Source organism: Ruditapes philippinarum, unplaced genomic scaffold (genome assembly GCF_026571515.1).
Source record: "Ruditapes philippinarum isolate M1 unplaced genomic scaffold, ASM2657151v2 ctg2561_1_1_1_1, whole genome shotgun sequence".
Classification (NCBI taxonomy): domain Eukaryota; kingdom Metazoa; phylum Mollusca; class Bivalvia; order Venerida; family Veneridae; genus Ruditapes; species Ruditapes philippinarum.
This window is the reverse complement of record NW_026857274.1, coordinates 31,493-49,969: the sequence shown is the minus strand read 5'-3', so window position 1 is coordinate 49,969 and position 18,477 is coordinate 31,493. Positions and strand designations below refer to the sequence as shown.

Here is an 18,477-nt window from a genome sequence, read left to right as displayed (position 1 = left end):
TGCTTGCAAACATTGTTCTCTGCACACTGAGGGTTAGCTATACTACCTCAATAAAAGGTAAAAAATGTCAGTTTATTACAACTTACCTGATAAATTTTGAAAATTTTATTGACAATATTTATGGCCTGGTATTGTTTAATATTATAATTCTGATGTGGATGTTCCTCCTGTACCAAACATGCCAGTCCAGCAAACAACATCTCCATCACTGATTGGTTACATCGTTCCCAGATCAACCAATCAAGTATCAGATGTTCAATGATGGTGACATCACGTATAACAGCGTCTGTTTTATGTTTGAGTACCATGTCAGTGGAGCCAGGAGGAAATCTGTACAGTGATTCTGTTGTAGCTGCATCCATTAGTACCTAAATGTCATAACTTTATACATTAGTACCTAAATGTCATAACTTTATCCATTAGTACCTAAATGTCATAACTTTATACATTAGTACCTACATGTCATAACTTTTTACATTAGTACCTACATGTCATAACTTTATACATTAGTACCTAAATGTCATAACTTTATACATTAGTACCTTCATGTCATAACTTTATACATTAGTAACATTACATAGAATTCTATAACTTATCATACAAGTTTAATGTTTTGCAAAATTCAACTTTTAGAAAGTAAAATAATTAACCTTTGCCACCTGTATACAGCCATGCAGTCTGACAAATAAGGTTTTATTGGAGGTCATCTTTTCTTTCTTTATTTTTCTTTATCTAATGAATACATTTTGTATGGTAATGTTTCATTGAACTTTTCTTTTGTAATTTAAAACAAAATGGTACTGGTAGTAAATTTAGTTTACCAAAAAACAACGAGAAGTCTGCTTCACAATATTGAAATAAATTACCTTGAGTGTTAGAGGTCCGGGCACACTTCTACTGCTAGTAAGGACTTTACAGAGTAAGACGTGACCTCCAATGTTGAGATATTCTTGTTGTAACTGTGATGAATGATGCATGATACACATTAACACCTTTAATACCTCCGACTGTATCTTCTCCGCCTCTACTGTATCCATACTCTCCGGACAACGCTCATATACCTGTGTCAACATCAGTTTAAGTTTATTTACAACTTTATAAAATTTCTTATAATACTGCATGTTTGTAACATCGCTTTTCATTGGATAATCATGACATTTATATAGCTTCATATACATGGCTGCTGTCAGTTTATTAGGAAATCACTTTTTTCCCCTAAAAAGAGAAGTTTGCTGTATTATAAATTCGTCATAAAGATTCCCAGACATGTTATATGGGGTGAATTTAGCGGCTTGGGTTATATATTCAAACAAACTTTTATATAGGGCCATATAACCTTTAATAATCTTTATAACTAATAATATATATGCATCATTCATAAAATATTTAGCTAGTTTAATTAAAATTATCTATCTTGAAAGCTTCAAAAGTTTATTTGAACCTATTTCAAGTCTACTTATACTGAGTCTGACGTTTTAAAGAAATTATTTCAGTTCAAACTTTATCTCAGGAATTTGATTGGTCAGAAATTGGCACATAATTTATAATGGCTAATGAAAGTCTGAAGATTCAAGATAGAACTCAGCAAAAGTATATACAACCTTGTTACCAGACTTCAATCATTTCACTGTTTACAAATGATGATATACATTTATTATATTTTTACTTATGCCAATGTTCAGATTCAATTTCATGTCGTGAACTTTATCTTAAATTTAGATATAGAATATAACAGAGTATCTGGTTACCTTGGCAACTAGGAATAATATAGCTGCAATTCCTCCTGATTCTTCAATGGCCATTTCAAGACTTGTACTGCTGTTACAACTGAGATGACCTTGAAACACTGGGGTCATCACTTTTGGTTGTTGTGTTAACTGAGCATCAGGGGCATAGGCAAGGTTACTTGAACTTTGATTTGGAGCTAGTTTACAGACTGGTGGATATTCCAACATTTGTTTACATTCTTTTGGTTGGTAGGTCAGCAACAAATTATTCTGAAAATATCAAGTCAACATTGCATTTATTTCAAATCAAAGATATCACTAAGACTGATTTTGTAAATAAAAGATCTTAATTTCCAAATATTCAGAATCTCATATTTACAAAAAAAGTAAAATTTCTTTCTTGATATAAGTTCCAAAAGACAAAAAAATGTTGAATTTTGATGACTGGTTTCTATAATAAAATAAAGATTGACTAATAACTTGTTAAATTATAAGTTGGAGAAATTTTTTCAATATAATTTATTTGATAGAGAAAACATACCCTAAGTTCTGTAAAGTCAACCCTCTTGATGCCCACTAATGTATCATAGTCTATTCGTGAATATAACACCGTGTTTTTGTTGAGATGTGGAGCATATACACTATATATTGAACTGGAATCACATTTCAAAATAGATCTGTTGTTAGGTCCCATAGTGTACAGGTGGAAACACAACTCTTTAGACAAGGGAGCACCTGTCAATTATAAAATCAATTATTAAATAATAACTCTATCAGTGAAACAAGCAATAACAATCCATGTTATACTGTTTTTCATTCCAAGTTTTCCTCACAGATCTGCACTGAGAAATATATTCTAATATTTTTTTTTAACCATCTATATTACTGTAAAAGAAACACATATTTTAACTGTAATGTTTTCAGCCCATTTACAGTTTCTTTTAGTTTAATTATCTAATTTTTGTCTAATTCTTAGTTTGATTGTGGCTTTTCTAAACCACTTTCAAGTTTGCTCCCTGGAACTAACCGGTACTGGGTGTCATATGAGAAACATGATCTTGACCCTTGAAGAGCTCAAACCCACAATTACTGAGTTGAGAGGCAGACTTCTTACAAACTAGGCCACTGTGGGACGTGCTTTGACTGACAGTATATATGTGACATAGGGAAATAGACAATGGAAAGACACTGACAGTATATATGTTACATAGGGAAAAAGACAATGGAAAGAATGTACTGCACCTTTAAGTAGCAATATATGACCTAAGTGGCAGGCACCGAGTTGAGACTTGTGTATACTAGTGACTGTATGACCAATACACAGGTAAGGTTGAAGTTGTGATGACTTGTGTCGAGACCTGATTGATGAATGGGCGTGGTCTAATACAGTCTTGTGATTCTGCCAACCATCTATAACTATGTTTACCTGAAAACATTAAAATATATAATAATACCACAATTATATACTATATGAGCAGTAGCTATACAAATCTGATGGAATTACTTTATCAACACATTCCAATATCAACTGTCATTTGGATAAAAATTTCTCTTAAATTCGTGAAAACAGTCCTGTTCTTAATGAAAATAGGTTCCAATTTAAGTAAGCAGGAAGGTGTACTTAATATTAATAAAGGAGTTATAATGAATATAGTATGAAAACATACATTTCCCATCACTGTACTACCATCATATCCCTCCTTATAACTGACCACAAGGTGCTGCCATCTATCAGGGGAGATCACTCCATTCAACTTGTATTCCTTCACAACAAGTCCCGCATCACTCACTTCACTTGTTAGTCTGCAATGATTCAATAATTTGATATAAACTTCAGATGCAGCACAGCTACATGCATATATACAGACAAGTATTCATTGTGAAAGCCAACATACCCCTTCAGACACAGTACAGCTTATCAAAGCTCATTAAAAAAACAATAGGTACAGTTAAACTTCGTTAGCTCGAACTCGGATCCCTCAAACACCTCCCTTCGCTAGAACTCATCGTCCAGTCCCAGCAAATTCCCTATATGACATATATTGTTCTACCTCTGATCCCTCGAACTCTCGAACAGGGCGTTCGGTTCCTCCAATAAAAATATAGTGAAAATCACACCTTTTCGGTCGAACACAAAAAAAATCAAAAGCTGTGCATCGACTCGCTAATTAGTGACAGCCAGCGTCTCGTGTTTTTAACACCTTGTGATAAAGGCAATTAAGGTTAAATTATACAAAATGCAAAATGACAGGTGATATTCGCTCATCGATTTGTTTGTTTTGTTTACCGGCCGTCTTGAATTAAGATGCAAACAAAATGCATATTAAAGGTAAGTAATGAAATTAAAAGAAATGAGTGAAATTGACATTATAGGTGTATTTACCTCAAGTTGAGAGAGCCAGTGAGTGTGTCAGCCCATATTTCCAGTAGTTTTTCCTTAGTTCCTATGGAGACAACATGTATACACCCTGCAACTGTGCTGGCTGTAATCTGATCACTTTGACCACCCTTCATCTCTCCTGTACATCAGTAAATTTGTTTATATGACATGATACCAGTAAATATGTTTATTTGACATGATAAAAGAAACTTTGTTCATATGACATGATACCAATAAATGTGTTTATATGATAAGATACCAGTAAATAAGTTTGTATGACATGATACCAGTAAATAAGTTTGTATGACATGATACCAGTAAATGTGTTTATATGACATGATACCAGTAAACATGTTTATATGACATGATACAAGTAAATGTGTTTATATGATATGATACCAGTAAATATGTTTATTTGACATACTACCAGAAAATATGTTTATATGACATGATACCAGTAAATATGTTTATATGACATGATACGAGTAAATGCGTTTATATGACATGATAACAGTAAATGTTTTTATATGACATGGTACCAGTAAATGTTTTAATATTACATGATACCAGTAAATATGTTTATATGATATGATACCAGAAAATATGTTTATATGACATGATATCAGTAAATATATAATATGACAAAATACCAGAAAATATCTTTATATGACATAATACCAGTAAATGTGTTTATATGACATGATAACAGTAAATATACATGTATAATATGACATAATAACAGCAAATGTCTTTATATGACATAAGACAAGTAAAAGTGTTTATATGACATTTTACCAGTAATTATGTTTCTATGATATGATACCAGTAAATGTGTTTATATGATATGATACCAGTAATTATGTTTATATGACAATGTGACAAAATACCATTAAATATGTGTATATAACATATTATCAGTAAATGTGTTCAAAGGAATAATTCCAGTAAATTTGTTAATACAACATGATACCAGTAATTTGGTTGGTATGACGCAATACCACTGAATTTATATGAAGTACTGTGTCTTTTTTTCTGTGTCTTTTTTTTAGAATACTGTGTTAACAAAATTTCTACTCCATCCAGGTTGTTTGCCTTTAATTAAGCCACAGTTTGTAACATCATATCCTTAAACAGTCAAATATAGGAACTGGTGTCTAATAGCTGTTATTATTATCCTACTGCTGGCATCTATTACCATAATGCCGAAGCTTCAATTAAGTAAGCATTACTTACAATAGAAACATAATCAACTTAATCTTATCATATAAACCTTACACAAGAAATAAATTGAATGAATACAGCTATCTCTAACCTGTTTCAATGTCATATACTGGTACTTTTTGCATAAATCTTGGACCCTGTTCTTTCTGTAGACACACCCACATACAGACAGTGACACCAACTTGTAATGGAGGCCAGGATACAGTATCTTTTAACCCAGTCAACAAAGCACATGTAGTCCACACTTCCTGCTCAATATTCATATCTGATATATCTGAGAGAAAAAAAAACAACAACATTAAAACATATTCGATCAATATTTCAAAATGCATTATCTCGCAAAATCTATGTCACACCTACACTATAAAGGTCATATGGCATTAATTGAGGAAAACCTCAGCTGCCCCAATTATTACAGGTACAATCAGACAGCCAAGAACAACTATCAACCTTTGTAAGCTACCTGGATAGCTTAATTATAGGAAAGGATTTGAAATATTCAAACAAACAGTGATGAGGTGTCAGCTATTTCAAGTCAACAACCTAAGTAATTCAGCAATGGATGCTTGCTACATTAATTTGTAACATAACGGTATGGGTTGAACTAAGTAACAACAGAACCATAAACAGTGTGTGCACTTGTCTGTGTTAACACTTTTTAAGAGCAGCAAATATCAATAACCATTTTTTTTATAATAAAATCTTAGTTAGAAGGGACATAACTCCTTAAAGTATTGTTTTTAGTAAAATGGTTCTTATTATGCAACTGTGGCTTATCATGACAATAAAGTGTTCCAAGGTTCACAATTTATCGTTCATAGTTTTGAAATTATTCAAGTTAATAAGCAATTTTAACAAAAAAATTAAGTTAAAAGGGACAAAACTCCAAAATTTAGCTTTCAGAATAATGCCCCGTGTTTTACAACTGCACCTTGTCATCGTAATACAGTATTCCAAGTTTTGTGCTGTTACCTTTTAAAATGCTTGAATAATGGGCTACATTCAAGTGTTTGCATACAACAATTACACCAGTAAAGTGACCATAATTAATCAACTTTTTCTTTGAAACTGACAAGCTAAAAATGCTTTATGAAAACATCTATTTACCTGTTTTATCTGCCTTCTGGAAATTGGACAAGAATAGATTAGTGACAGTATCTGACATAGTCTTTATGAGAGGAGTTATGCCCCCAGGTGGCGCCTCAAACATCCCACTTTCTATCTCCTCATCCTCCATCAATTTCTGTGACCTTTCACATCGTAAAACTGGAAACTTTATACTGTGATGTGAGATTACTGGAGACTTCTCTAGAATTGTCAGAAATACATCTAACAATTTCTCCTGAAATTTATCACAATTACATTATTATATATGATTAAAGGCTTTGAATCCAATCCAAAATATTATTGCAGTCTATGTCCCCCAAAAAGAATGCCTGCATAAGGAATTTTGGAAATTATTCTGTAAAAAATTCAAGGAAATATATTTCCTTTAGAATCTTAGTAAAGAATGACAGATTTGTTAAATAATTCTGAAGTCTTGTTAACAGTTAGTTTACCCTTCACCTGCTAATTTTGTTAAATTGGCTTGTCCAGCTTCTATTTGTGAAACTATCATCAAGTTTAGGGTTATAAAGATGAAAAATTCAAATTGGTCAGCCAACAGTATAAGAGCAAAGTGAGACTGCACAACTGCACGGTTGTTATGGCTGAATCAATACTGGTCTAAAATGCTAATCACTTTTGGTTCCAGTAGGGTAAAGGTTAAATGCAAGACAGTTCTATTTATTTGAGTTAACTGACATCTCAGTTATTATAAAAGATTAGAATAGAGGAAATAACTGTTTAAACACTTGCAGCTTTAATTACAAATGTAAGCTAGCAGTCTAAATAAATCTAGACCTATCATTGAAGGTGATTAATACCCCCACCAGCAACTTTGACCTTTTGAAAAATAAGTAGTCTGAAGAAACATTTGAACACAAACTATCAACTGTGTACAAAGAAATATTTCAATTGATTGTAATCCCAACTTGGGTCTCCAAATAAACTTGCTATACACAAAACTTGATTACAATATCTCATTCCTAACTCCTGTTATTGTCCAGAACCATTTTCTATTTTTTATAACGGTGATCTTGACCCCAGGGGGTCCAAATGCAATACCAGCCAGGGTCTTCATATAAGCTTACTATATACAAAGTTTGATTACAATATCTCATTCCTAGCTCTAGTTATTGTCTGGAAACCATTTTTCTATTTTTAGTAACAGTGACCTTGACCTTGACCCCAGGGGGTCCAAATGCAATACCAACCCAGGTCTTCATATAAGCTTGCTATACACCAAGTTTGATAACAATATCTCATTCCTAACTCTAGTTATTGTCCAGAAACAATTTTCTATTTTTAGTAACAGTGACCTTGACCTAGATCCAAGGGGGTCCAAATGCAATACCAACACAGGTCTTAATATAAACTTGCTATACACCAAGTTTGATAACAATATCTCATTCCTAACTCTAGTTATTGTCTGGAAACCTTTTTTCTATTTTTAGTAATGGTGACCTTGACCTTGACTCCAGGGGGCCTAAATAAAATACCAACCCAGGTCTTCATATAAGCTTGCTATACGCCAAGGTTGATAACAATATCTCATTCCTAACTCTAGTTATTGCCCGGAAACCATTTTTCTATTTTTAGTAATGGTGACCTTGACCCCAGGGGGTCCAAATGCAATACCAACTGGAGTCTCCACATAAGGTTGCTATATACCAAGTCTGATTACAATACCTCATTCAAAACTCTAGTTATTGTCCAGAAACCATGATGTGGACTGACGGACGGACGGACGGACCAACCAACCGACAAGCTGACTCCTATATACCCCCCACCCCAAACTTCGTTTGTGGGTGTATAACCAGGTTAGGTATACAATGATATAGTCTTACCAAAACCTATATTGATGAATGCTCAATTTTAGTAAATTGATAATGAAATCCCTTACTCTAAAAGTGGACACTTCTAAATTTGAAGTAAAACAGTCCATTACAGAAATTTAGGTAATATTAAACACATATACTACTTACCATGGGTATATCTGAATGTTGGAACATCATTAGAATTTTCTGCAGGTCGTGTGACTCTAATCTGTACTGTCCTACATGTTCTAATAATCCGAGAAGGTTTTCTGAAACTTGTAAATAGAACCCAATTAAAATCAAAGAATAACAAAAAGGTATAAACATACACAATTCTTGAGTTATATTACCAACTAGAAACATAGAGTTATATTACCAGCTAGAAACATAGAATATAATTATCCTTTACAGCAAATATTTATTTAATTCAGCTATAAGCATGCATTATCACACTAAATCTCATACATTAATTATTTTCTCATGGTTAAGTTTATTATACATATCTCTGTGGTTAAATGTAATAATTTAGTTGGGTTAGAGATTACATTACAAGTAATTTAACTATAAATTAATTTCCAAGGTTACTGAATGAGAAATACAATAGGTGCCCCTCTCTCTTTGTGCAATAATTCAGATACATGTAGGTATTGAAAAGTAGAATCAGTGATTATTTTGATGTTGTGTGGGCATTGGAATGTGTAGAATAGTGATTATTTTGATGTTGTGTAGGCATTGAAAAGTGTAGAATCAGTGATTATTTTGATGTTGTGTACATATAGGAATGTGTAGAATTAGTGATTATTTTGATGTTGTGTAGGTATTGGAATGTGTAGAATCAGTGATTATTTTGATGTTGTGTACATATAGGAATGTGTAGAATTAGTGACTCTTTTGATGTTGTGTAGGCATTGGAATGTGTAGAATCAGTGATTATTTTGATGTCATGTACATATAGAAATGTGTAGAATTAGTGATTATTTTGATGTTGTGTAGGCATTGGAATGTGTAGAATCAGTGATTATTCTGATGTTGTGTACATATAGGAATGTGTAGAATTAGTGATTATTTTGATGTTTTGTAGGTATTGGAATATGTAGAATCAGTGATTATTTTGATGTCGTGTACATATAGAAATGTGTAGAATTAGTGATTATTTGTATGTTGTGTACATATAGGAATGTGTAGAATTAGTTAATTATTTTGATGTTGTGTAGGTATTGAAATGTGTAGAATCAGAGATTATTTTGATGTTGTGTACATATAGGAATGTGTATAATTAGTGATTCTTTTGATGTTGTGTAGGCATTGGAATGTGTAGAATCAGTGATTATTTTGATGTTGTGTACATATAGGAATGTGTATAATTAGTGATTCTTTTGATGTTGTGTAGGCATTGGAATGTGTAGAATCAGTGATTATTTTGATGTCGTGTACATATAGAAATGTGTAGAATCAGTGATTATTTTGATGTTGTGTACATATAGGAATGTGTAGAATTAGTGATTATTTTGATGTTGTGTAGGTATTGGAATGTGTAGAATCAGTGATTATTTTGATGTTGTGTACATATAAAATTGTGTAGAATTAGTGATTATTTTGATGTTGTGTACATATAGGAATGTGTAGAATTAGCGATTCTTTTGATGTTGTGTAGGTATTGGAATGTGTAGAATCAGTGATTATTTTGATGTTGTGTACATATAGGAATGTGTAGAATTAGTGACTCTTCTGATGTTGTGTAGGCATTGGAATGTGTAGAATTAGTGATTATTTTGATGTTGTGTACATATAGGAATGTGTAGAATTAGTGATTATTTTGATGTTGTGTAGGTATTGGAATGTGTAGAATCAGTGATTATTTTGATGTTGTGTACATATAGGAATGTGTAGAATTAGTGATTATTTTGATGTTGTGTACATATAGGAATGTGTAGAATTAGTGATTATTTTGATGTTGTGTAGGTATTGGAATGTGTAGAATCAGTGATTATTTTGATGTTGTGTACATATAGGAATGTGTGGAATTAGTGATTATTTTGATGTTGTGTAGGTATTGGAATATGTAGAATCAGTGATTATTTTGATGTCGTGAACATATAGAAATGTGTAGAATTAGTGATTATTTTGATGTTGTGTAGGCATTGAAATGTATAGAATCAGTGATTATTTTGATGTTGTGTACATATTGAAATGTGTAGAATAAGTGATTATTTTGATGTTGTGTAGGTATTGGAATATGTAGAATCAGTGATTATTTTGATGTTGTGTAGGCATTGGAATGTGTAGAATAAGTGATTATTTTGATGTTGTGTAGGTATTGGAATGTGTAGAATCATTGATTATTTTGATGTTGTGTACATATAGGAATGTGTAGATAGAATTAGTGATTATTTTGATGTTTTGTAGGTATTGGAATATGTAGAACCAGTGATTATTTTTATGTTGTGTAGGTAGATTAGAATTCAAACCCTCAAAGTTAAAAGGTATCAGATACAATAACAGTAATCATTCTACAAATAAACTATTATTGTAATATATGTAACAAGGTTGTAAGACAATAAATTATTATTTTTTATTTACCTGTCTCCTCTAGATCAGCTTTCAGCAAGCTGTCCCAGAATCCCTCATCTCCAAGAATAATACTTGAAACATTCTGTTAAATAAACATCCAGTCTCATTCATAATTCAGATATCTTAAAATTACCAGATTTATAAACAAATTTTAACATGCTAGTTTTTTCCCCAATACTTCATAAATCATTCATGTTTGTCTGTTTTTCTTTTATATTGTCAAAGAAAGTAATAAACATAATAAATATCATTCCAAAACTTGTCTGAGAGTAATATCATAAATAGATACTCCTATATATGGAGAAATCTTTTATCTTTTGTTCTTTAACTTGTGTGATGAAATTATACCCACAGACTTAACCTTGAATTTAAGTGACTTTTATGGTCAATAATTTTAGAAAAAATAAAATTGTGACACAAAATTTATAAGAAAATATAATACAAAAGAATACTAGTAAGCAGAAAAGTATAAACTTTAAGAACCCATTCACCCTTTAAACTTATCTTTAAAAATATTCTTTCAAGAAATTAGCCAGTCTTGCCCTATTTGACTGTACTAGTAAGTAAATATTCACCAATCAGATCTACTTTTATGCATGTTTGCAAAAAGAAAAGAAAAACATTTTAAAGAAATACAAGATTGTAAGTAACTAACCTGTTCACAGAGGGCTTTAGTCAGGTTCACATCCATTTTGACATTTTGTAGAAGTTTATACAACACAGCACTAACCACAGAATGGTTGTATTCCTGTTGTCGTAGCAACACTAGTAAATCAAATAGTAATCCAAATGTTGTAGGAAAGTAGATCTTGTGTGGAAGTCTGGACTTAAGTGAGCTACATTGTATTCTCTTGTCTGAAACATAAGAAACTTTACCTGTAACTTAAGACTATGTCTGAGACTAATGGATTTATACTGATCATTAATGACTGTTTTTTATATTCAACTTAGGATTCACAACATGTTTCTTAAAATCTACCAAGGATTAACAAAAGACGGATAGGAAGGTATTAAGGTATTACAGTTCTGTTATAACAAACACATCTACTTCTCACATCAACAAGTGTGATTTTCTAGCTTTATCTGAAGAGGGACCCCCCGAGATACCCTGTCATATGTTATATTAGACCTCCAGATACCCAGTCATACATTTTATCTGATCTGACCCAAGAGGGTGAGTTAAAACTTAGTATCAGTTTTGCGGAGGTCCATAAGGAAATGCTACATGTCAAATACCTAAGCCCTGAGCATTGTAGTTTCACATTATAGTACTCAAATAAGTTTCTTATTGAAGTCTATATAAAATGTGTTACCCCTCGGGGTTAGCCAATATTGACTAAAGGAGCATAACAAGGCAATGCTACATGACAAATATATAAACTCTGGGGATTGTAGTTTCCTAGTTTAGACTGAAATGTGTCTTCTCATACAAGACTATATCAACTAAGTGACCCCAAGAGCATGGCCAATATTGACCAAAGGGGCATGATTAATTCCCGAGAATTGTAGAGGCCAACAAGGCAATGCTGCATGCTCTAGGCATTGTAGTTTTTTTAAGTGTGTTTTCCTATACAAAACTACAAAATTTATATGAACTAAGTGACTCCCAGGTGGGGCCAATATATACCAAAGGGGTATGATTAATAACAGTTATTTTGCGTTTCACAAAGTGCTAACGGACAGATGAACCACCAGGTGCATAAAACTATACGCTGTTATTGGGGGTATAATAAAACCTGTTACCTTTTTCATTATCACCATTGTTAGTTTCCTCACTGTCAGCATCATAACCAATCTCTGTAAGTATTTCATTGTCATCATCACTAGCTGACTGTAATAACTGGCGGACTTCATCCTCATCATGTATATCATCATCTCTTACATGCTGAAATTATATCATCATGTATATCATCATTATCTCTTACATGCTGAAATCATATCATCATATATATCATCATCTCTTACATACTGAAATCATATATCATCATCTCTTACATACTGAAATCATATATCATCATCTCTTACATACTGAAATCATATCATCATATATATCATCATCTCTTACATGCTGAAATCATATCATCATATATATTATCATCTCTTACATGCTGAAATCATATCATCATATATATCATCATCTCTTACATGCTGAAATCATATCATCATATATATCATCATCTCTTACATGCTGAAATCATATCATCATATATATCATCATCTCTTACATGCTGAAATCATATCATCATGTATATCATCATCTCTTACATGCTGAAATCATATCATCATATATATCATCATCTCTTACATGCTAAAATCATATCATCATCATCTCTTACATGCTGAAATCATATCATCATATATATCATCATCTCTTACATGCTGAAATCATATCATCATATATATCATCAACTCTTACATGCTGAAATCATATCATCATATATATCATCATCTCTTACATGCTGAAATCATATCATCATATATATCATCATCTCTTACATGCTGATATCATATCATCATATATATCATCATCCCCTTACATGCTGAAATCATATCATCATATATATATCATCATCTCTTACATGCTGAAATCATATCATCATATATATCATCATCTCTTACATGCTGATATCATATCATCATATATATCATCATCCCCTTACATGCTGAAATCATATCATCATATATATCATCATCTCTTACATGCTGAAATCATATCATCAAATATATCATCATCTCTTACATGCTGAAATCATATCATCATGTATATCATCATCTCTTACATGCTGAAATCATATCATCATATATATCATCATCTCTTACATGCTGAAATCATATCATCATATATATCATCATCTCTTACATGCTGAAATCATATCATCATATATATCATCATCTCTTACATGCTGAAATCATATCATCATATATATCATCATCTCTTACATGCTGAAATCATATCATCATATATATCATCATCTCTTACATGCTGAAATCATATCATCATATATATCATCATCTCTTACATGCTGAAATCATATCATCATATATATCATCAACTCTTAAATGCTGAAATCATATCATCATGTATATCATCATCTCTTACATGCTGAAATCATATCATCATGTATATCATCATCATCTCTTACATGCTGAAATCATATCATCATATATATCATCATCTCTTACATGCTGAAATCATATCATCATATATATCATCATCTCTTACATGCTGAAATCATATCATCATGTATATCATCATCTCTTACATGCTGAAATCATATCATCATATATAATATCATCATCTCTTACATGCTGAAATCATATCATCATATATATCATCATCTCTTACATGCTGAAATCATTTCATCATATAATTCATCATCCCTTACATGCTGAAATCATATCATCATATATATCATCATCCCTTACATGCTGAAATCATATCATCATATATATCATCATCTCTTACATGCTGAAATCATATCATCATATATATCATCATCTCTTACATGCTGAAATCATATCATCATATATATCATCATCTCTTACATGCTGATATCATATCATCATATATATCATCATCCCCTTACATGCTGAAATCATATCATCATATATATCATCATCTCTTACATGCTGAAATCATATCATCATGTATATCATCATCTCTTACATGCTGAAATCATATCATCATCTCTAACATGCTGAAATCATATCATCATATATATCATCATCTCTTACATGCTGAAATCATATCATCATATATATCATCATCCCCTTACATGCTGAAATCATATCATCATATATATCATCATCTCTTACATGCTGAAATCATATCATCATATATATCATCATCCCCTTACATGCTGAAATCATATCATCATATATATCATCAACTCTTACATGCTGAAATCATATCATCATGTATATCATCATCTCTTACATGCTGAAATCATATCATCATGTATATCATCATCATCTCTTACATGCTGAAATCATATCATCATATATATCATCATCTCTTACATGCTGAAATCATATCATCATATATATCATCATCTCTTACATGCTGAAATCATATCATCATGTATATCATCATCTCTTACATGCTGAAATCAAATCAACATATATAATATCATCATCTCTTACATGCTGAAATCATATCATCATATATATCATCATCATCTCTTACATGCTGAAATCATATCATCATATATATCATCATCTCTTACATACTGAAATCATATCATCATATATATCATCATCATCATCCCTTACATGCTGAAATCATATCATCATATATATCATCATTATCTCTTACATGCTGAAATCATATCATCATATATATCATCATCATCATCTCTTACATGCTGAAATCATATCATCATATATATCATCATCTCTTACATGCTGAAATCATATCATCATATATATCATCATCATCTCTTACATGCTGAAATCATATCATCATATATATCATCATCTCTTACATGCTGAAATCATATCATCATATATATCATCATCTCTTACATGCTGAAATCATATCATCATGTATATTATCATCTCTTACATGCTGAAATCATATCATCATATATATCATCATCTCTTACATGCTGAAATCATATCATCATATATATCATCATCTCTTACATGCTGAAATCATATCATCATATATATCATCATCTCTTACATGCTGAAATCATATCATCATGTATATCATCATCTCTTACATGCTGAAATCATATCATCATATATATCATCATCTCTTACATGCTGAAATCATATCATCATATATATCATCATCTCTTACATGCTGAAATCATATCATCATATATATCATCAACTCTTACATGCTGAAATCATATCATCATATATATCATCATCTCTTACATGCTGAAATCATATCATCATGTATATCATCATCCCCTTACATGCTGAAATCATATCATCATATATATCATCATCTCTTACATGCTAAAATCATATCATCATATATATCATCATCTCTTACATGCTGAAATCATATCATCATATATATCATCATCTCTTACATGCTGAAATCATATCATCATATATATCATCATCTCTTACATGCTGAAATCATATCATCATATATATCATCATCTCTTACATGCTGAAATCATATCATCATATCTATCATCATCATCCCTTACATGCTGAAATCATATCAATATATATATCATCATCCCTTACATGCTGAAATCATATCAATATATATATCATCATCCCTTACATGCTGAAATCATATCATCATATATATCATCATCTCTTACATGCTGAAATCATATCATCATATATAATATCATCAATTGTTAAACATACAACAAGCTGTATAATACTCTTAACCATAAACAACAGACTGTTGAACAAAAATACATACAAGATGTCATGCAAAAAAACCCCACAAACAAACAAAAAAAACCCAGAAAAGTTGTAAATCAGCTGTATCCTTTAAAAACTTTGAAAAGAAAAAAAGCCAAGTTGGTCATCAGTAAATCATATGTGTAAAATTTTCTAAATAATTTGCATAAAATATAACTATGAAAATTAACAAAATAAGATATTTTTATCAGGTGATAAAAGTTTAGTTATTTAAGTTAGATAGATAATTACCTGGCAAGCTGATCTATGATACTAGTCAATGTGTATATAGTATGTAATTAATGTCATTAGACATCAGGTCAGATTTCTGCTTCTTTATCAAACTAGAATAAATCTCAATCTTCTAGTGTATTAGAAGTTTACCTAATATATCCCAACACCTCACACATTAATCTTCTAACTATAGTAGACAAAGTTTTTCTAAACAATTTCCAATACTTCTGTAGACTAGTTCAGCATCCAACACTCCTACCTAAACTGTTATCTTATCCCAGAGTAAACAGACAGACAGAATATAGAAGTGGTGAGCAGGAGACAAACTGGCAGTTGCTCTTAAAATACCAATACACATGAAACTAAATGCTCTTATATGACAAAATAAATACTTCTATCATATTTATGTATAACACTGGATTTTTCTAAAACTATTAGAAAATGTTTAACTGACAGGGTATAACAATATAAGGAGTAAAATATGATAACATGGCATTCAAACAAATTCTTACAAAAACTCATGCTTTTTGGTCCTAGCAATAATTCCATACACTAACAAGAATTAACATGGCCCCACAAATCTACAGTAGATGGAAATGTGGACACTCTTCTAGACAAAATGTTGCATTATTTACAGCTCTGACTTTCTTTGAATTAAGCTTATTTTTCAAATGTGACAAATATATGCAGGAATGTCTGCAACATTCAACATCAAACATCACAAAAATTATGTATCGAAGTATTTTACAATGAAACCTGTATAGGATGACAGTTTACACATTTTGACAGACTGTCTTTATTACACTTGTTAATCATTACTATATACTAATTTCCATATACGTTTTACGTAATTTTAATACTTGAAGAAAACCAAGGGTGTAGCTTAGTCTAAATTTAAAATGTTGACAGAATTCTATGCATGTCTATGGGCCACAAAGAAATTAATTTTGCTCTTGATTATCAGCAGGTTTCTTGTGTATATAATAAAACAATACATATGTTAAGGGGACTATTAGAAATTGCAGGGTTTTAAATAAATATTGTTTTTGTCTTCATGTTCCTGGAAAAGTGTTTGTTGCATATCAGACAGGTGTTTCATTAGTTTTACCTATGCCGGAAATTTCATCTAGCATGGGGGATGGGGTAGCCAGATGAGTTGCATGCATTACAATGGTATGCTTAATTTGAGTGAAAAGAATTGCAAGGCTTTTCAATTTTAGTTCACAATTAGAAGAATTATTCTGACAAAACTTAGATTTACTTTGATACAATGATTAAAAGTCTTATATCTAGAGATATTTCAATATATAAATTGTTTCAACTGTTATTTTATTCCTTAATAAAAATAAAAGCATAATTTTAATGAGAATTTCAGACACAATTGTACAGGAAATATCAAATTCCAGAAAGAACATAAATGTAACTTGTGACCACTAAGAAACAACCACAGAAAAATGCTCATTTTAACTAAATCAGGAAGAATTTCTTGAGAATTGATTTTCTACACACTTGTATGATAACTGCTCTCATTTTATATGAACAAAACTATCAAATAAATATGAATTATGGTCTGCATGACATTTCAGAAGGACATAAATGCCCATATTTATCCAACACAAGGCAGTAACTATGATACAAACTGAACAGATGTACAGATCCTAAATAACTTCTCTTTCTTCATGATGTATAAAGATATTTCACTGGCCAGAAAACAAGCAAAGAAAGGCATTTCCTTTTTTTGAGCAAAATAAAAGGTTTTGAGACATAAAAATAATCTCATTTTTTGGAATTTATTGGGCCTTGAAATATGTATTTTTCATCAAAATAAAAATACTACATAAACTTTATGTTGCATATAAAGACAATATAACAGGAGAGCAGGAACTAAATCTGGTTGTTGGACACAACATGCATTCAAAATGATTCAAAGTGAATATCTGGAAGAAATACAGGAACCAATGTGAACCTAGACCTAATGGTTCAAAATGAGGATCATAACAGAAAGCCATATGAACTAATGTAATGGTTAAATGTTAGCAGCATTGCACAA

At 31.1% G+C, this 18,477-nt stretch overlaps 1 protein-coding gene across 1 annotated transcript in view; it reads right to left on the bottom strand.

Moving 5' to 3' along the window:
• Positions 1-86: 86 nt before the first annotated feature.
• Positions 87-18,477, bottom strand: part of LOC132749246 (lysosomal-trafficking regulator-like) — a gene marked incomplete at its 3' end in the record, with an annotated part of 49,215 nt that continues 30,824 nt past the window's right edge. Inside the window, 13 exon segments of the mRNA XM_060738967.1 lie at positions 87-368; positions 867-1,061; positions 1,749-1,997; positions 2,269-2,462; positions 2,970-3,153; positions 3,395-3,530; positions 4,111-4,246; positions 5,420-5,602; positions 6,436-6,670; positions 8,415-8,515; positions 10,827-10,899; positions 11,473-11,672; positions 12,561-12,702. Coding sequence (XP_060594950.1) covers positions 87-368; positions 867-1,061; positions 1,749-1,997; positions 2,269-2,462; positions 2,970-3,153; positions 3,395-3,530; positions 4,111-4,246; positions 5,420-5,602; positions 6,436-6,670; positions 8,415-8,515; positions 10,827-10,899; positions 11,473-11,672; positions 12,561-12,702 — 2,310 coding nt within the window.